This window comes from Pleurodeles waltl, chromosome 1_1 (genome assembly GCF_031143425.1).
Source record: "Pleurodeles waltl isolate 20211129_DDA chromosome 1_1, aPleWal1.hap1.20221129, whole genome shotgun sequence".
In the NCBI taxonomy this organism is placed as follows: Eukaryota; Metazoa; Chordata; class Amphibia; order Caudata; family Salamandridae; genus Pleurodeles; species Pleurodeles waltl.
In genome coordinates, this window is record NC_090436.1 from 834660079 (window position 1) to 834681527 (window position 21449).

Consider the following 21449-nt stretch of genomic DNA (forward strand, 5'->3'; position numbering starts at 1 on the left):
ATTTAAAAATATTAATACCAATTATACAAACATTCTTAACATATAAAATTAATATATGAACTAAAACACATAAAGATAAGTTTTACAACTATATTATTCAAAGGATATTATCAACAACAATATTCTTGACAACGATATTACCTACCTAAAAAAATTGATATTCTTGACAACGACATTTCTGCATCACAATAATTTTGTATCACAATATCTTTTTTCCTGATACTTTTACAACTCGATATTTCCAACTTGATCTTTTGTCCAAAACCACAGGAACTACTGAGGTTTCCCCAGGGTGGGTGGCAGTATTTTGGACCATTTGGAGTCTAGAAAATTAGCAGTCAGAGATTACAGTTGAAGAACATCAACATGTGGATCCTGGGAGAGTGCTGGCTTTGGCAGTATGAAGTTTAGGAATTATGTAGTTTGGCATTTTCTGACAGATGTGATGTAGCACCAGCATTTATGCAATTGTTAATGATGAGGCTGTTTTTAAGGTAAAGACCATGGCCAAGATCAACAAATGGTTTGCATTGCTGCTCACATGATGCATAGTTGCGCATTAGGATGCTAAGCTGTGAAAATGACAGTCAATCAACTTTCTGGTGTTGAAGTTTTAATGCCCAGAGTTGACCCTCAAATACTTCGTAAACCCCTTTGTGTCACCTCTGTGTCAGGTCATGCAAGGGGTAAGTGTCTGTGGTAGGACAAAGCAATCATCACTAGATTTTGTCACAAAGCCCACTAAACTAAAGTAATGTGACCTTTTTTGCCAATTCCTTATGCAGAGTGAAACCAGGGGCAAGAAAGGGGACACACACTGTATCACCTGATATGCCTATGCATAACATATGACCTTTACATGAACCTGCACATCTTACAAGGTTGGTATCTTCATACTGAATTTCGTATTAGGTGTATATATTGAGTACTTACCCCACGATAGACACAGGTGTCTCACCTTTGCTCTGTAGTGCGATGTTGTCATCCAAACCAGCCATTTTTGTGTGACCACCGCTGATTATATTGTCATCAGGTGATTGTGTAAATCTGCCAATGTGCACTTTTCTGTCATTAACTTAACACAGTTCTGTAATTTTCCATGCAGCATTTCATTGGGTGAAAGTTAGCAAATCTGGGGCTAAGAGGTTTGATGCATTTAGTGTGGGTGACAGTTGCATGGAAGAAAGGGTGTTTGTTGGGGGAGCTGTGTGTGTGGCAGGGACCTAGGAGAAGGACCTCACTCTTAGGCATTTTAACTTGAATCAATTCCAGTTGACTCCTATACAACACCTAGGCATGTTGAGGTTTGGTGAAGATTCATTGGGGACTCATGCCTATCAGTTAGAGATTTGGTAAACTCCGTGTGTGAGTGCAAGGTCAGAAGTTAGGCGTTGAGAAGTTGTATGACAGCGCCCCTTTGCATATTGAAATGGAATGGGATAGCCTGGGACTCTCTAGGACGACCAGATAGACTAGTCTGGATCACAAAATAATTGTGCTGGTTTTAGTTTGTTTCCAGTATTCACTGAGGGGTGAACAAACCCGTTCCTACATGAGACCGGAAGCTCATGACGCTGCCTGCAGTCTTTCCATTACAACATTGTTACTTTTGGGTAACTCTTTGCATCATTTTTCACTGAGCGCGTGTCGTTTCATTTGCAATTTTTCAAGGCTGGCATGTACTGAATATCTGGGCAAAGTGTTTTACATACGTTATAGCTGCTATGAACGGAAAGCTAATACTTTGAATGTTTCTTTTTTTCCAGAGACGAACACTGAAGAATGGAACTACCACAGCATGCTACTTTGCAACAATCCACACAGACACATCTTTGATACTAGCTGACATTGCAAGTAAGATGATAGTGCACGTTTTCAACAACAATGCTCATTATTTGAACACATGCTTTATTCCCTAATAAACTGTACATCTTTACAATCTTTGTTTCTACTAGTTCACTTAATGTACACGTTTGTAGAAAACTGGCACCAACATGCTACTTCACAAAACTTAACTGGTTCTCAGTGACATTCATGCACCCAGAGTCACAGATGATGCGAATTTACAAATCTGACAAAATTATATTTTTGCTAATTGGAGGCATGTCTTTGGGGACACATTGCTTCAGAAGGAGCTTATGTGATGTTGCGAACCTCTACCCCAAAGCACCCTTTCCCTGTGTGATGAAACTGAATGAGGACAAGCCTTAGAGCAGTTGGGCCTGGCCCCTGTGTGGTTCCTATGCTTCGTTACAGCAACACTCATGCAGTGTGTGCTAACTGGAGAAGTATATGCAGCATTGCACTTTTAACATAGACAACGTTCAGTCGAAGTATGTCTGCTAAAATTACGAAGATGCCCCCCTTAAATCTAGCCCTGAGCATTTGTTTAATAAACGATTCCTTAAAACCATTACAATATCAAACTTCCCTGTCTACAAAATGTAAAAAGCTTTTAGTCATGGGTCTGGGTAAGTAAGTGAGCGTCGTCAAGTGATAATGATAAGACCATCATCCAGTGAGTATAAACTGAAAAGGTCTAATTTTTTAGGTAGTGTCAAACTGTGTACATAAACAGTCGTCATTAAAATCAAATATAACAAAACCTAGGTAGGAGGCGATTGAGACAATGTATTGCAGGTGGCATCACTAAATTTCACATTTTCACATAGGACCTGCAGGATCTCACACATAAGCTAAATCAGACAGTATCTTTGTTAGTTCGTGTACCGAAATTTCTGTCTTAGCAAAAGCCTGTGCTTGTCAGCTAGAAGCCTGCGTGAACGTTGCAGGTGTTACATTTATTCAGTTCTATAGTGAACAGAACCAGCAGAGAACACTATTTCCAAATGGCCTCTACTTTCCTCTAAATTCTCCAATGGGCCGCAGAAAATGAAGTCTAATTACCTTGTTTCTAATAATCTTTGAAAGTGCCTCAAACAGGCTAGGCTGGTGGCCAGTGGTGAAATGGTAATCAAGTGCATGGCCTCGTTTTGTTTTAACTCATAGTCGATGCAATCTACGGCTTTTGATGTCAATTTCATTAGCTCTTTTACTGTCCCCTTTAACTCTTTATAAGTTATTCTTAAATCCCAGGGTATTTAAGGGCAAATTTATGAAAATTGACGCATCATGTCATGATGCGCCACTTTTCTTGCGCACCATTATGCCTGCCTAATGCCACCATGCATGCGCCATATTTCTAATACAGCCCACCATGGCACACGTTAGGGAACCAGCATCTTAAATTTTGATACTAGTTTGCCACTTTGCAGGATTAGCGTCAAAAATATTGACGCTAATCCTGCAAAGTGACAGGAAGCCCATTTAAAACAATGGGAGGCTCATTTTAACACCTGCCTTGGGCAGGCGTTAAAAATGACGCTAGAAATGGTGCAGTGGAATCTCTTAGATTCCACTGTGCCATTTTTCTGGACCTCCTAACTCCGGAATGCCTCCCTTGTAAACATTATGCCTGGCACAGGCATAATGTGGCGCAAGGGTTTATAAAGTGGTGCAATATGTGCATTGTGCCATTTTGTAAATATGGCGCAAGGTTTTTGCCAACCTAACACAACATTAGCGTAAAAAATTACAATAATGTGGTGCAAGATGGCGCTAAGGGTTTCTTAAATCTGGACCTTAGTGATCGAGTAGGTATCCATGTGTTGTGGCTCACTTGCCCTGTCATAATACTCCCTCTGAAGAAATCACATCCCACGTCATGTTTTTCAAAGACCCTTTATGGGCACTTCTGAGCCGGTGTCAAAATTTAACATAAGGCACTTTTACCTCAACTGTTGCTTCACCAAATTGAATTCCAATCTTACCTGCACTTGAGTTGCAAGGGACAATTAAAAAGTCAGCGTAATAGATGTAGTTGCCTGCAAATCCAATCCAAATAGGCAAATTGCCCATAGCAGAGTACAGACATCGATTTTACTTTCAATATATCAACAGTTGGGCCAGCAGACAAGGTATCCAGCTTTCTGTACAATTGGCTATAGGCAAAGATTAAGTTACAGATGTTTTTCTAACTCCATTAACTGAGAATCCCAGGTTATGAAATCATACTCCCCGAATACAATTTATTTTCGATTTTTTGGCCGGTGCCAAAAAGCATGGTTCTCTTCATTGTACCCGTCTACCTGGTGCAGAATACTGATCAGGCCTATGCCGTCCGGTGAAAAATGACTACATCATAGACATACTGCAAGATCTGTGTATAATCTGAAGCAGTTATGGAGGAAACAACCTTGCATTTGTTCATGCTGCACCAAAGATCTGAGGGAAAATGACACAAGCAGTACGTGGCTCTACTTCAGCCCCTTATTTGTAGAGATCCTGTCAGATATGTACCGCCGCTGTTCAAGTTTAATCTAAGCTCATGGCCCTTCACCTAGATTGCATTGCTTTTTGCAGGTTCATGCAATGACATGTTGTCAGCTTTGTCCACAGCTGTCCCAACCCACTTCCTCAAAAGCAGCACTGTAATGAACAGCGCAGGAGAAGAGTTTCTCCCTCAGGGTGTAGATCAACTGTTTAATCAAAAATGAAACTGACAAGATGCAATCCATATTGCTACATTGAGCACTGTTTGATAAATTGCAATTAATGGTCAATCCTTTGCCCAAACACCAGTTCACTAAGTAGTATTTCACTAACAACTGTGACAGAGAGTCACTCTTCTTATAGACTGGACGCAACATTGATCCATTTAGTGTTTGTGGGATCAGTGAAGATTGAAAAACTGCCTGTTTAAACAGGCATCACAGTTCTTTCCCACCAAGTAGTACCTTGATAAAACAGGCCCCCCGGTAAGCCATTACGCCCGGTATGCCTTCTGAACTAATAGTCTTTAGTACCATCTCGACGTCCGGCAAAGAATCCAGGAGGTACAGATGGCAAGACACCCACCACTGCCAGCAAGTGACCTCTTCCTAAAGAAACTCCTTTTTGTGCCACACATTCACTCTGTTGACTGATCCTGAAGTTCCCATCAGTTCCAGTAGGAGGAGTACTCCGAACTTTGGACACCCAATGGTGTGGCATCTACTCCAATGATTTCATTCACCATGACTGAACCTTTCTTTTTATTATTTTTCTTTTTTACTGTCCAAAATTAATTAGATGCATCTGCACTGTGATAAATTCACCCATCACAAACTCATTGTCTGGTTTGCAATGTAGGGAACTAACACCATGTGAACCATATGATGAAGATATGGCTTACTTGTGCAAGGAGAGATATGTCACTAGTACTCAGTGTTCTGCTCAGGTTTACAACCACTAAACACAAACTCATCAGTACAGGTGTCTAGTCACAACAAACATGTTATTGCAGTGTACAGCACATAGGCTGTCCGTATGTCTGGACCTCTGTAACATAAGAATGAGTGACGCATACTGAGTCAAAGTACATATTCCAGGGTACAGGTTCCCCAGATGACGGAAAGGGAGGGATTTCTCAGACATTATCCTATAGAATAGGCAAACATTACAGTGGTTGATGTCTGCAACTTGAGCCTTATCACATACCACATCAAAGTAATCCAACATGACATAATCCAAGATACAGACAGATGGCAGTTCAATAGTCCCTGATCACAGGCCCATCATTATACAATGATCATGCATCTGGTGGTATGACACAAACATATGTAGTGCTGTGGGACAGGCACAGTGGCCTGCAATGAAGAAACACATCAACAGCTATATACAGGTCATACAGGAAGAGTGTCTAGCCAATGTGAAGGGTGAATGGCTTGCTTGTAATCTATGACTGCATATTTCATGCCCACATGATGACATTCATGATGCAATCAGCCCACCACAGCACACAAAACAAGTCCAATGTGCAGTTCAGACCTTCTACCCAATCACTGTTTAAGCTGCTTTGGCACAGGTCTCATACGCCACATCCGTGACCCACATTACCTGGAACAATCCATGTCCATTCTGTATGTCAGAACAACATCAGATACCTGCCAATGTCACAACCCTGAAATGCCCACATGGGGATATCACTGTGAAGGTACCTCTACAAAGACAAAACAAGGAGTATAGGCTTGAAAACATACCTATTACACAAATCTCATAGCAAGCGTGTTGAAATGAAATTACATTGCAATGAGACTGACACAAACAAAGCAGCAGCATCAAGGTGGGGATATGTCAAAAACTGACTCTTCAAGCAGCCTTTGGCTGAATATTGCAGAGTATAAGCTCCCTAGTTGTTGCTAAAACACTGAACTCCACACATCCTCAAATCTACAGTTCATTGTACAGTCACTGTCATTACATCACATCAAATACTTACACTCATGAAAAGTAGCTGTTGATGAAATCTTCCCTCTTCACCACTGTCATCCTCACTTGATATTTCAAGGGGCTCACCCGGTGGCACTGCAGGCTCCCCCTCCTCTGGAATGTAAGGGTTATTCTTTTGCTGGGCAATGTTAAGGAGCATGCAGCATGCCACAATGATCTGACACACTTTTCCGGGTGAGTAGAGGATGGATCTACCAGTCCGGTCAAGACATCTAAATCTGGCCATCAGGAGCCCAAAAGCCTACTTCACTACCCACCTTGTTCTTCCATTGGCCTCATTGAAGTAGACTTCCCCTGGTGTAGTAGGATTCTTTATTAGCGTCAACAACCAAAGACGGTTTGGATATGCGGAGTCTCCTGTTGAGGAATTGGACATATGTGCAACAATGAGTCACTCACTTCATGATTGTAGCATCATATATTGCACATAAACAGGCAGAACAGATGTGACTTACCAACCAGCCAGGCCCTCTCTGGGTACAGTTGTGAAATCAGCTGGGGTATGGTTCTGTTCCGCATCATGAAGAAATCATGGGCTGAACCCAGATAACGGACACAGACCTGTGAAATGTGGAGATCCGCCAAACAGACAACTTGCACTTTGATGGAATGTAAGTTTTTTATTGTTGGTGTATATTTATTCTTTGGCCTGTGGTCAGATAAAGCCAACATGTGTGCCATCAGTGGCCCCAATACATGTGTGATAAGTGCAAAACCATAAAAGTCAGCCTTCAAATGGGCTAAATCCTCACATGGGGAAACAGGATATAGCTGTCCAGGTGTTTCACCATTGCTAAGAGGAAATCCTTCAACACCAGACTGAACACAGTTTGGAACATGCCAGCAGGTAGGGTAACTGTATGTTGGTAGGACCCTGTGGCTAGGAAGTTCAATACTGACATGACTTGTACAATGGGTGGTATGCTGGTTGGATAACTAATAGCTGGCATCAGATCTGGCTTCAACTGACAACATAAATCCACTATTGTTTGCCTATTCAGATGGTACAGCAGGATTATGTGGCATTCTTCCATGGTCTAAAGGTTTGGCAGTGGATGGTAGGCAGGAGGTTGTCGCATCCTCCCTCTCCCTGTGTCCCTATGTATGACAAGACATGATTTCTAACATTAGTCAGTATGTCCACAGCAACATACATGATGCATGTCAATAATTTCATGTGTCAAGGTATTTCTGAAAGGATAGACATGGCAACCAAGACACATCACAGCTGCAAATAACACAAGGGTCACATGTGGCCACCATTGTTTCCAACACAGGTCGTCACAACATGTATATGGACCAAAAGTAAAGATGTGCAACACAGTGTTCCCTCAAAATGTAACTGGATATTCCTAACCCCAAAATGACCATTGGCAGTGGTGGACTGTGCCCCACTGCTAAAAGCCACCTGTGCCCTGCAACATACTACAATGGGGTTTGATCAGTAGGACCTACCTGACAAGACAGGATAAACCGGTTTGTGAGGTCAAAAATCAACTTTCGCAGCTGTGACACAGTTTATAAGTCCCAATACAGCATTTCAGGCTTCCAAAATGGTGGCTGCCTGACCTACTTCACAGGACATTAGGAACCGCTCGCGAATTCCAATGGATGTCGTCATGGTGCTAGGCGGCTGCAACCACGGCAGACACAGCCAGAGGCTAACGTTGTTTCCAGTGGTGGTCACAGACCAATGGCTGTGTCTGCCGGTGGTGACAGCTGTGAACGTGGTGGACATGACCACCATGTTCTGCAGATTCACTCACTTGACTTCTGACACTGCTGCCAGCAACACCTCCACTACCTGAGCTGCTGTGTGCCACTTCTGGGAGCAATCATGACATGTCTAGCAGGTGATAGGGCCCTGCCTTCTCTCGTAAGGAGCTGGAGAGGCTAGGGATTGAGGTCCTACCCCTATATGAACAGCTCTATGGCTCACCAGAGGAGCAGGTAAGCTCCTCAAGTGCACAAGATTTTCTGTACTTCATCATCCTTTCCCTCCTCCTGCAGTCTGTGTGGCATCAATGGAATGGACAATGTGCCGGTATTGGTGACCAATGCCATATGTTAAAATTCAGTTACGTTGTGTTGTGTGAGGTTTATGGCGACCTAGATTGTCTTTTTTTTTAATGCACAAAACTAGGCAAAGAGACATTACTGCCATCCACTGACATCTCTTTCCTTATGATTGTTGTAAATGTCAGACAACATGTATGTGATTGACAGCATGAGCTGACTATGCATGTTGTATGAGTCAGCTGAAAGTCATGTGAGCAATTTGTATAGTGCCACAGATCTTTCAAAACACATCTTCCCTTGCTAAACTGTTGCGTGGAAGGCATATCATGACTCACTCGGCCCTTCAGGTTGCCACACAAACCACATGCAAAATTTCTGTTGTCTACTTGATGTACTGTCATGCATGAAAGTGATGGGAATGGAGTGTTATGTAAGTTCTGTCAGCTCAGCCTGCAGAGACCAGGGCCTGTCACATGAATCTCCCAGTATGAGACCTAGTGTAGGCTATGTGAGAGTCACTGTGGCTATGCTGCTGTGGTACCGTGCCGACTCTCTGTTCCTCAGCAGATCCTGTCATGTGGCTAATATGAGGCTCTGGTGGCAAAACCTGCCCTAAATGCCTCAGTGCTTTGACTAGAATAGGAAAGGGTTCAGAGGTAAATAATTAATCTAGTCCCTGACTCCTGCAGCTCTTTTGTCACCTTCCCACAACGGTCATATTTGTCCTGTACAGGCGTATTGCATAACTGACAGTCCCGCATTGCAGACAGAGTGTTTATTCCTAGGAAGCCATGATATGTGACTCAGTAGCTTGGTCACATAGCAGAAACTGTACAACGTATGCCTTTGTTTGCTGGATGCCATCTCTGTAGGATGGACACATATGTCCAAAGGAGTGTTATGTGGTATAGCTACATAGCACAGAACCCTACCCCCCGAAGTGACATTTTTGGACCAAATGTCCACACATTGACACTTTCTGTACCCATCATGCCAGGCCCTCGATTGTTACTCATGTGTAATGAAGTTTGTACTCTGGCAGTTGCCTGTAGGGACTTCATGCAGTAAATCATTCTCACAGAATGTGAATGTGTTGGTCCATTCATGCCTAAGAAGTTTAGCCTGCAGAAACCACATAGGTGTGTAGTATTGCTTAGTGGCTCACATCACATTACAGATTGCTAGAGCATAGGCTACCCGATGCCAGTAAGCTTGCTTAGTCATTGTAGGCCATGAACAGGGTAGTGGCTTAATCTGCAGATGGAAATATATATGTCTGCAGTCTTGTCTCTGTACTTATTGGCTTGTGTGTGTCACGCTTGGGGAGTACTGACAAATAGAAAAGTCCTAGCTTGGTGCTAATGACATGTATGTGACTCAACTATTTGTGATGAAGCTTGTGATTATAATCTCTTGATTTGTCTTTTGCATCCATTCAGGTCAATGGCCATCAAAAGAAAGCACTATGGAGAGCTATCGCCCAGAAGGTGTGGACCCTGGGGGAGTGCCCACTGCAGAAAAAGGTGGGAGGACCTGAGATACTGGGCAGGAAAATCATTGCAGCTTGGGTCACTCCACCAGTCTGGTCACCACCGGCAAGTGCATCCACTATCTCAATGTGCAGTTGCCCCAATCCAACAGCTGGCGGACACCAGCTGTGGGGCTGTTCATGGCTTTGGCACGGGGTGCAGAAGCACTGGGCCAGATCAGCGTAGTCTGTCCTCTCCAGCGTCCACTCTAGGTATGTTGCACAGCCGGCGAGGTTGGGGTAGGTGGTGCCCCCAGGTGAGCTGGCTGTGCAGGGCCACCCACCAAAAGCAGAGGCACGGCCACCCCAAGTCAGTTGTAGGCGGCTATGGGGCCCACCAGGCCACAACCACCAAACCTCAGATCCAGCAGCTGTTGGACTTCGTGGCTTCTCATTCGTTCCATCACTGCTGCGGTACGGTGGAGTGGGTCTCCTCTCCACCCCCAGCGGCACTGCGGCTATGCCCACCACAGTCTGCTGTGGTGTTCAATGCGCAACGGCCACCATTTTTGGAGGGCTCACTCCATTGGCCGGTTGAGGTTTGCCTCCAGTTTCATCCCTGCTGCAGCAATACGTATGGAATGAGAGCACTTCCAGCAGCCAGAGGGCTCCCCCGGTGTAAAGTGGAGTCCGACGGGGCCCAGGCAGCTCCACAACAGCTCGTCCTGTAGGTGTTGTTAGCAGAGCTCCAGAGTCGAGCTACTGTCTCTGTGCCATCTTGAACACTCCCCCTTCAAACATTTTTAGACAGTCTGGTCCCTATACATCTCCCAGTTTAGATATTCCAATGATATCCCATTGTTTCAATATTTGAAGAGATGCCATTTGGGGGAGCAATTTTCCCTGTCACAGTAGTATCTCATGTGTGAGCTTCCCTTTCCACCTATTCCAACCTAGTGCCTTCCTCCAGGGACCAAAACTACTTTGTCAGGAGTCCTTCAGGAGCTATGAATTTGTGTACCAGATAGATGCCCATTTAGGGCCTGTCCATCAAATAGGTCTTGCTGGAGTATCACCATTGGTCTGGCTCTATATGCAAAGAATCAATCATTTATTAGTGGTAGAAGCGATTATTTCGACATAATATTGCCATATATGAGCAATTCCCAAGCCTCCATCATAATTGAATTGAATGCATTCATCCCAAGAAATTATGAAGGTATTTCTCAGACATATAAAGGGACATATACTTGATTTAATCGCAATGAAAAAGTGCTGCAGGACCGCAAATGCTTAGTTCTGAAGAACATAGGTAAACCTGGGAAATGTGTGATCATCTTCAGGAGATTCTGTCAGGGGCAGTCCTAAATGGCAGTGAAGTTTTGCTTTTTGAAAAATCTGTTGCCAGTTTAGCAATCTGTAAACAAACCTCACAGCTCTGCATTTTGCATCTCATCAACGTTTAGTTCTAGCATCAAACTGGAGTACTTTCCAATCTCAAAGTCTCTTACTGGAACATCTTAAAACAAAAAAATAATCGAAAAGTACCTTTAGTCCGAAAAATAGCATGCCTGCTTGTGTTTAAATACAAATTGTATGTATAATTTTGAAAAGTATCAAAAAATGTATATCAAGATAGCCTTCTGTAGCTTAATGACATATCTTTGGAGAGCTCACAAGAAGTAGAGAGGGGCATGTGCACCCTACTTAGAAATCCAGCACTTCAAACGACTGATGTTCTTACTATAGTTTTTGTTTTATTGACCAGGCGTAGTGGAGGAAATTAAGCACTCCAGGAGGAAGAGAATTTTGCCTTCACATACACTGTAACAATGCCAGAAAATGGCGTTTTTTACTTGTTACTGGAACCACGTTGCTTCTAATACCATATACACCACCTCTTTTTCGATCATAAATGAAAGTGGGAGCTATCAACAGGCACATGTCTGTCGCGGGAAACGGATGATGATAAATTCTTGCAATATTCAAGAAATGGGCCAGCTTGCCACCTGGACAATGTGTTATTGGTTCATACTGTTTGATGTCAGCCAAAGAGACAAAGAGAACTGAGATGAATGAACTATATTCTGAATAGTATGTAACTATCCTTCCAAACAACGATATGGAGATAAGCATGTATTGCATTTATCAATTTTCGTATGAATTTTCAACACTTCAAGGAATGTTAAATAATCCAAGTTACTCTTGACACTATCAAGTTGACTCAATAATCTTCCAGTCATTTCAGATACATGTTATACTCACCACCATACAAATATGTATGTCCATGTTTCTAAACACATGGAAAACCTTTGTTCTACAGGAATATGACCCACCTAAATAAATTGCTGCCAGAGAACGATGCTATATTAAAACCACTAAAGCAGCTTGTGCCTACTGAAAGAACTACAAAAGTGCACCACATTGCATCAGCATGTCTCAAAGCTGCCCTTGTTGCTATGGGAGCATGATTGCCTGATGTATACGCTATTGGCTATTTGTAATGAAGCACCTACACCAGATACTGGTGGGTAGCATTCCTTTTAATGAGCTACATCAGCTCTAGGGCCAGATTTATCGTCATTTGGTGCAATGCAACACAGCAAGGCAACTTGCTACGCTGCTTCAAATAGAGAGAGCAGGAATGCACCACATTTACTAATATATGGCACATTCCCGCTCTCTCTGTGCTGGCATTCTTGTGGCTGCTATGTGGCAATGTATGCATCCCAGTGCCATGATTCAGAGGTGCATGCAAAACAGACAGGATTGTTTTTGTGCAGGAAGGGGCACCTTGCTGCGCAAAATCTGCAGAGGCATTTTCCTCTTTCTATGTGTGCTGCAGAATGCACCACATGTAGAAAAAAGAAATAATAAGAAAAATAAAGAATAAAGATATTTCTCCTTGATATGCCTCACCTGGAACGGTGTAGCCATTTGACACATTCCCAGGTTTACTAGTCGTAGTATATCTGGCAATGTGCCAAAAACCATGGGTGGATGCATGGAAACAACCTCGCTCCACCCATGGAATGCCTTCCCTACGCAGAATAACGCAAGGCAGTGACTTGCACTGCCTTGTGTTACTCCAAGTTTACTATGCCGCCCAGAGTCGTTCAAGGTCTTGCATTGCCATGCATCACCTTGCTTGGTGTAAAGGTAATGCAAGCCCTTGATAATTCTATGCCTTATTTTTGGTGTCAATTGTCTAACTTGACAATTGTTTACGTTTACCTTTGTCTGGGCAATCACCCAGCCAACACATGAGGATCTAAATCAAACCTGGCTCCCTTCTTTTGTGGACTTTCACTAATAGCCAAGAATTCTGATTTCATCATGTTCCACCCTGATAGAGGTGGGTTTCACAAAGTATCAGTTCTGAAAAGTAAAGAAAATTCATGCGAGCATTCCAGGCAAACGTATAAGCGCTAACTCAGATCCAGAAGAAATAGTTTTATTTCCAAAGCCACTAGAAGGAACAAAAAAGGAACTCACATCAGCCAAGGAAAGGCACGTTAGAGTGGATAGAGCAGGAGGCGTCTCTCCTGGTAGGTTTTTAAGTGTAATATCAGGCTCGGGACCAGTCCTCAGCAAATAAGTAGCCTGAACCCTCACTCCCAAAAGCTCCAGTTCTGTCCGCCGATGAGCAAATTGAAGTCAATTTCAGGACTTTGTAGTAACTGTATTAGGTAGAGAACAGACACGAAATGCATCTGAGATACAGGAGACTAATCAAATAATGATGTTCCAACAATAGTCATAAATATATCAACATTTTACGAACATCATTCCAGACTGCCTACCAAAAAGGTAAGGAAAAAACATAGTTCACATTAATTCATCAGAGGGTTAGGAATTGAATGGTATCAATCTGAGCTGCAACCCTACATAGAAAGACCGTTCTTGATTATTCTCGCATCATGTCTGCAGCACTTTTCACCAATTGCACATCATTGGTTGTTTGTTACAAGAGCTCTTTGTCTGCAATTGTGAAACTGACTATCCTCTTGAAGAAATTGACATATCGAATCTTGAGCTTCTGAATGTGAAAATAATCTCAAATGCACATCAAATACAAGAACAGATCTTGAAGAAACTAGTTCATGTACTGAAGGCTTTTCAGCAGGAAGGCGTGTGCTTTGCTAAGGAAACCCCTGGAAGTTTTATGTCACTTTAAACAGTTTTTGACATTGTAAGCATTGTATGCCAAACCTCCATTTCATTTGAGGCACAACTGTGCTTGCTATGTCTTGCTTACTCAAGCTAACTATGTGCCACTAACCTAAATGGAAGTTGCCCACTGCACCATCCCACACTCTTCAGGGAGATGGACAACTTTAGGGTTAGATATGGGACTGAATAGATTCGTGTACTCTAAAGGTGGGACCTAATGTACGTGCATGCACTGATCTTCTAATAATGAGATTGGGAAGGGTGTCTCTGGCTGCAGTAGGGCAATAACAGCACATTAAAATTCTTTCCTCTGAATAGTTTTCACTCAGGCCTCAGAATGATTTAAAAAAGTGCCAAATAGCATAGTGAGCAGAGGTCTATCTTTAGGCCTTCATTAGGAGCAAATAAATGCTCAAAATGTTCCTAAATGCCTGCCTCTGTGGCTTCCAGTTTATTCCCCACACACATAAACCCCAAAGTACTAAGTACAAAGGCATGGACTCACAAGGACATGTTATGCTAGTGAGGACATTTTAAAAATCATATACAAAACTAGTAAAATTACCACCACCTCGGCTACACTGTTAGTGCTCTAAGGCAGCAAAATATTGAGGGTGACTGCACAGCATTCAGTAGTGACGAAGTGCTCTCACTCAAATATTCTGCAGAAGGATCTGCTAAAAATACAGAAAGCTTTCTGTTTTGCAAAATGGCCCTGCAGTAAAAAGTTGAATCCTTTGTGGCCCATGACCTTTGTTAATGTAGCAGCACATTACTGTAACGTCTCAACAATTCTCCAGAAAGCCACCTTCCATTCAATTTTCTCGACTGCTAAAGGAGGGCTATTTATACCCGTGGTCCATGATGGGTGCAGAGCTTGAAAGTGACAGTGATGGAATGCCTGTTAAATTACCTTGAAAAAATGCACAAAATAAAATCAACATGAGACTCAAATTCTCTGCACGGGTCCAAAGTGAAATGCAAAGTAAGCCAAAGATATTAAAAACTAAGTTACGTGTTTCATGGTTGCTGGTCGCCATCTCAGGCCATAGGAATAACCCTAAGAAAAAAAAAATAGGAGTGTGCTAATACCATACCTAAGAAGGGAGGGTATGTAGGTGGACTCGTCAAGGACCAAAAATTTAAAAAATGCCTCCTCAGATCAATACAATGTTTAGGAAGGTCTGATGGCAGATGCTGTTTGTGTAATCTGGTGGATAAGAAGAGACATTACATTTTTCAGGTAAGGTGTGATACATACATTTGTCAATGTCATATGAATAACACCTAGTCTTTACGATTATCAAATGTTATAAAAAATGTTTGTCAGGGGCATGTTCCTCTATCATGAGTCTAATTAGGAGAGACCAAGGGCCTCATTACGAGGTTGGCGGGCCGACCGTCGACCCGCCAGCCCTGTGGAGAAGAGACCACCACGGAGCTGACCGTCTTCCCCCCAGGCCGATTACAAGGTTGCCACTGGGCTGACCAGTGGAAACCTCAGAAATCTGAGGTTTCTGCCAGTCAGCCCATTGGAAACAGTGCAGAGACATAGGCCTCAGCTCCTTATGGAGCCCAGCCCAATGCCGTTGCACAGAGGTTGCTCCCAGCACCCTCGGAATACACACTGTCTGCCATAGCAGGAAATGTGAATTCCAAGGGTGCTGGGCATGGGGACCCCTGCGCTGCCCATTACATGGTTGTGGGCAGTGCGGGCCCCCCCGTGACGCCTAGGACTGGCTTTCCACTAGCCTTTTCATGGCAGGGCCAGCTCCATGAAAAGGTTAGCAGAAATTAGACTTGTGATCAGCACGACGGCACTCAACTCAGTGATGCCATGGCTGACCACGACTCCGACTGCTGTCATGCCGCTGGAAACCATGTTCCTGGCAGTGATGGCGGTCTCCTTGAGGTCTGACTGCCAGGGCCATAATTTAGCAGCTGAATGTCTGGAGTGCGGCCGTCTGACCGCCACCGTGAGTCTGGCACTCTAAAGAGCACCAGACTCGTAATGAGGCCCTAGGCCTTGGTCCAACTTAATCTTGGTATGTGCCTAGCAACATAGGAAGAAATCATTGCAACTCCGAAAACATTAAATTACAACTTGACCATGTAAGACTCACTTTGAAATCAGTGGTGACAGGGATGGCTCAATTGTGCGTGACCTTAAAAAAAGTTAAAAAATGTCAATGACATTTGTAACTTTGTAGCATCATGGTTTATGTAAAAAAAAAAGTCTAAATTGTGGTAGTATTTGCATTTGAGCTAAGTAGATGATTGCACTTTGGAGCATAATTTGGACATGAAGGTCAAAACTATATGGACATTATGACCCCAACAGATGACTAGATACAAATCCAGAGAGAAAATTACCTTCTGCCCTGGAATGGGGTTTCCCAAGTAGCATTAAACATCATAATATGTATTGCATGCTTATTCACATCATAACAAGACAGACACTTGTCTTGCACAGTTGGCAAACAAATGGAAACTTTAGACAATACACTTCAATAAATCAATCAAACAATCAATCAAACAATAAAGAGTTTTATTTGATTTTTTAAAACAATCATAAAAGCATGACATGTATAATTATCAATTAAAAATAGCTGTAAATACGTTTATAATAATATAGAAAGTAAGAGAAAAAGGAAAAAGAACAAAATATCAGACAAGTAATGAATTTCGTTTAGGTAGTACTGACTTCAAGAAATTCCCTATGTGAAAACATAACTGGTAATTCAGAAACATGCTTAAAAAGTAGAAAGTAGGCTGTCTTTGACAAAAAACATTGAGCTTGAGAACTGGTTTTAAAAACGTCTTGGTTTGCAATTCATATTATTTACAGAAAGAACTAAAACGTGCTTTAAGTTTGTACCGGGGTCTCATCACAAGGGCTAACAAAAACAGATGAGTCATCATATTGACCCAAGGGAAAGCAATGCTGTAATTTTATAGTTCGCAGCTGAAATTTACCTAAGAGTAATCTTTTCCAAGGGCTCTTTACCCGGGGCAAATATGCCTCCAGGTTTGATGAAGTTTGGACAATGGGTAATCCTGCAAAAGGGGATTCCTTATCTCCTGTTGCTTCCTGGATACCTCACAGTAACTTATAGAGAGATATTTAGCTCAGGAGACATCAGCTTGGTTAGTGAGTGGGAAGATGTAAACAACTCATTTCATCCTTTGGCTTTGGAGGCAAATTGAACATAATTTAGCGGGGCATGTTTCTCTCACAGTTCATACAATCTATAACAATCTTCTGATTGAGAATGGTATGCTTATTTGCCCAGACAGAGACCCAGAGCAATAGTGGTGCAGCCTTAAATAGATCAGACACATTGGTGGTACTAAGGGGCATATTTATAGTGCCCTAGCGCCACGTTGCACCACATTAACGTCATTGTTTTGTACGTTAATGTGGCCCAACGAGGCCAAAATTCCCCACGCCTTATTTACAGGGTGGCGCAATGCATGCACTGCGCCACTCTGTAACTCTTTGCACTACATTATGCTTGAGCCAGGCATAATGTATGCAAAGTGGGCATTCCCCCTTAGGGCAGCCGGAAAAATGGCAACTTTTTATGGCACTTTTGACGCCTGCTCAAGAGCAGGCTTTAAAAGAGGCCTTCCATTCTTTAGAATGGAGCCCTATGTACTCTGCAGGAGTAGCACCAATATTTAGGCGCTACTCCTGCAGAGTACATCAATAGCGTCATGAAAAATGACATTATTGCCCCCTACCCTGTGCTATGGTGTGCCGTATTTTAAATACGGAGCACACATGGTGGCAGTAGGGGGTGCTAAGGAGCGCTGGGAAAGTGGCACTGCACTCTGTACAGCTCCACTTCCCATAAATCTGCCTCCCAGTTCCTAATGTAGGAAAAAGTAAGGAGTCAATGGGGAAAGGCCAAGCAAGGACCGGAGGAATGGATGCTCCTCTACCTGCAACTTGATAACATCACACTCAAACTCCAGCACCATACATTAAAACAGGTAAACAATTACAGTCATTGACCTCCAAGAGAGGCTGAATTGGTTTGTTACCTACTCTTTTTGCGAAGTGAAACAGAGCCCCAAACAGAATGATTAAAGCATAAACATTGATTGGATACACAGGGCAACCACAAGCGGTATAGAAAGTGTTAGAAATGGGGTCTTTGGTTGACAGTCAGGTTACCCCCTGTTCAAGCAAGGACCCTCACTCTAGTCAGGGTAAAAGAGAATCACCCTCAGCTAACCCCTGCTTACCCCCTTGGTAGCTTGGCAGAGCAGTAGGCTTAACTTCAGAGCGCTAGGTGTAAAGTATTTGTACCAACACACACAGTAACTTAATGAAAACACTACAAAATGACACAACACTGGTTTAGAAAAATAGTAAATATTTATCTAAACAAAACAAGACCAAAACTACAAAAATCCGACATACACAAGTCAAGTTATGAATTTTTAAAGATTAAACTCAAAAATAGCACTTAGAAACAAAAATGCTTCAATGAGATGTTAACACGGCGTCGTGACGGAGTCGTTCCCAACAAGCCGACACCAGCGGCGCCGGACACGGAGTCGTGTAGACCCCCAAGTACAGTACCTTTGGTGAAGAGTGAAAACAAGCCGAGGCGCGAAGTCAGGAATCGCTGCGTCTGTGCGAAACGTTGAATCCGTGCACTTCAAGCGGCGTCGGTCACGACGTGGTGCGGCGACTTCCACGGAGTCGCGGACTTCAGCGGGGCGGCTGCGGCGACGGGCCTGCGAAGAGGGTCGCGTTCCAGCGAAGGTCACGGCGTCAGGTGCAGGCGGCGTTACCGGATTCAGCAGCGGCGTCGGTCCGGAGTCGTCCGAAGTCGATTTCCTTGGATTTCCACCAGCTTTCCTTTCAAGGGCCCAGGGACTGGACAGGGCACCACTTGTCAGAGCAGGAGTCTCTCCAGAGACTCCAGGTGCTGGCAGAGAGAAGTCTTTGCTGTCCCTGAGACTTCAAACAACAGGAGGCAAGCTCTAACTCAAGCCCTTGGAGATTTCTTCCCAAGATGGAAGGCACACAAAGTCCAGTCTTTGCCCTCTTACTCTGGCAGAAGCAGCACTGCAGGAAAGCTCCACAAAGCACAGTCACAGGCAGGGCAGCACGTCTTCCTCAGCTATCAGCTCTTCTCCAGGCAGAGGTTCCTCTTGGTTCCAGAAGTGTTTCTAAAGTCTGTAGATTTGGGTGCCCTTCTTATACCCATTTTAGTCTTTGAACTCACCTTTCTTCAAAGGGGACTCACACCTACTTGTGAAATCCTGCCTTGCCCAGGCAAGTCATCAGACACACAGCAGGGGGTTGGAGCCGGCATTGTCAGAGGCAGGCACAGTCCTTTCAGATGAGAGTGACCACTCCACCCCTCCCTCCTAGCAGAGATGGCTAATCAGGAAATGCAGGTTACACCCCAGCCCCCTTTGTGTCACTGTCTGGTGTGAGGTGAAAAACAACCCAACTGTCAAACTGACCCAGACAGGGAATCCACAAACACGGCAGAGTCACAGAATGGTTTAAGCAAGAAAATGCTCACTTTCTAAAAGTGGCATTTTCAAACGCACAATCTTAAAATCAACTTTACTAAAAGATGTATTTTTAAATTGTGAGTTCAGGGACCCCAAACTCCACATGTCCATCTACTCTCTAGGGGAATCTACACTTTAATCATATTTAAAGGTAGCCCCCATATTATCCTATGAGAGAGACAGGCTTTGCAACAGTGAAAAACGAAATTGGCAGTATTTCACTGTCAGGACATATAAACCACATTACTATATGTCCTACCTTATCCATACACTGCACCCTGCCCTTGGGGCTACCTAGGGCCTACCTTAGGGGTGCCTTACATGTAAGAAAAGGGAAGGTTTAGGCTTGGCAAGTGGGTACACTTGCCAAGTCGAATTTACAGTGTAAAAATACACACACAGACACTGCAGTGGCAGGTCTGAGACATGATTACAGAGCTACTTATGTGGGTGGCACAACCAGTGCTGCAGGCCCACTAGTAGCATTTGATTTACAGGCCCTGGCACCTCTAGTGCACCTTACTAGGGACTTACTAGTAAATCAAATATGCCAATCATGGATAAACCAATTACATACAATTTACACGGAGAGCATATGCACTTTAGCACTGGTTAGCAGTGGTAAAGTGCTCAGAGTTGAAAAGCCAACAGCAACAGGTCAATAAAAAAATAGGAGGCAGGAGGCAAAAAGACTGGGGATGACCCTGCATAAGCAAAAGTCCAACAGAAAGTTAGTAATCTGCTCAGTAAGCCTTCCCCTAATCCAAAAGAAGCCTGCTTTAACTACTCTGGAAACACATTTCATGTATTTGGTTTTAGGAATAACAGTTTCCAGATGCAAGTGGTCCATAAAGGCGACAAAACTATTAATTAGGGTCCTTCAACCATTGGGGGTGCAAGACATCAAGACAGCATTGTCTGAATAAACTAGAGCCAGTACTGAGGTGGACTAGAACAAGTCCTTCCCTGAAGATTGCACATGATCGTTCAAGCCATTTATATATAGAAGAAACAAGGTGGGCTCCAGGACACTGCCTTGGCTCACACCTCACTGTAAATTAAAGGGCTCAGTGCATTTGCCTCCTGGTCCATACCTTACTGTGGCACAAACTCCACAGTGTAAGGCCTGTAAAAATACAACCAGATCATCATCAAGCCCCAGATCTAACAAGATGTCATAACTTTTTACTATTAGCTGTGTCAAAAGTGCTTCTTAATTCAGTAAAAGAGAGGAACGGTCCCCCTCTTTGACTGACATGTACTTGCTGATAATTAGGTAGAGGTTAGGACATTGTTCTAGCATGTCGAGCCCCCATCTGAACCCATATTGCACAGGGCATATCACCTGATTAAGGCCAGCCCAGCTCTCGATCCTGCTAAGGACAATAGGCCCAATAATTTAAACCTTTGAATTTAACATTTGAAGATCCTGTCTGCAGCCTTTATTTATATATGGGAACAATCACAACTGTGTGCCAAGAGCCCAGAAGGGCGCTGATGACGGCAGTGTTGACCACATTGTTAATAACAGATGCTCAAAATGTGATGTTCTCCTTATACAGATCCTTTGGAACCCCATCAGACACAGGGGCTTTCCTCGATTCACCATTCTCCTCGATCACCTCAGCTAAATCCAATCTACTATTCAATGGGAAAGCTGGAGGTAATCCTACATGGCAGCAGTCTGTGAAGTCCCAGTAAGAATAAATGATTTTCAAATGTTGTCCCCATATGGGGAGAGACAAAGATATAAACCATAATTTGCCCCGGCCTCTTGCAGTAAAAGTGGGCGTATCAGAATCAATGTCTCCCTTCAGTTCGATTGCATTATGCAGCCAAGTTAAAATAGATACTTATATAGCTTGTCACCCCTTCAAACAGAAATGCCAGACGTACAATCCTCCTGGTAAACCTAAAA

The 21449-nt window shown here is 43.3% G+C and overlaps 1 protein-coding gene across 1 annotated transcript in view; it reads left to right on the forward strand.

The window, feature by feature from the left end:
* The window catches only part of GDA (guanine deaminase), a 599621-nt gene that overhangs the window by 337447 nt on the left and 240725 nt on the right, over positions 1–21449 (forward strand). The window contains exon 5 of the mRNA XM_069228937.1: positions 1767–1854. Coding sequence (XP_069085038.1) covers positions 1767–1854 — 88 coding nt within the window. The remainder of the gene's footprint in view (positions 1–1766; positions 1855–21449) is intronic.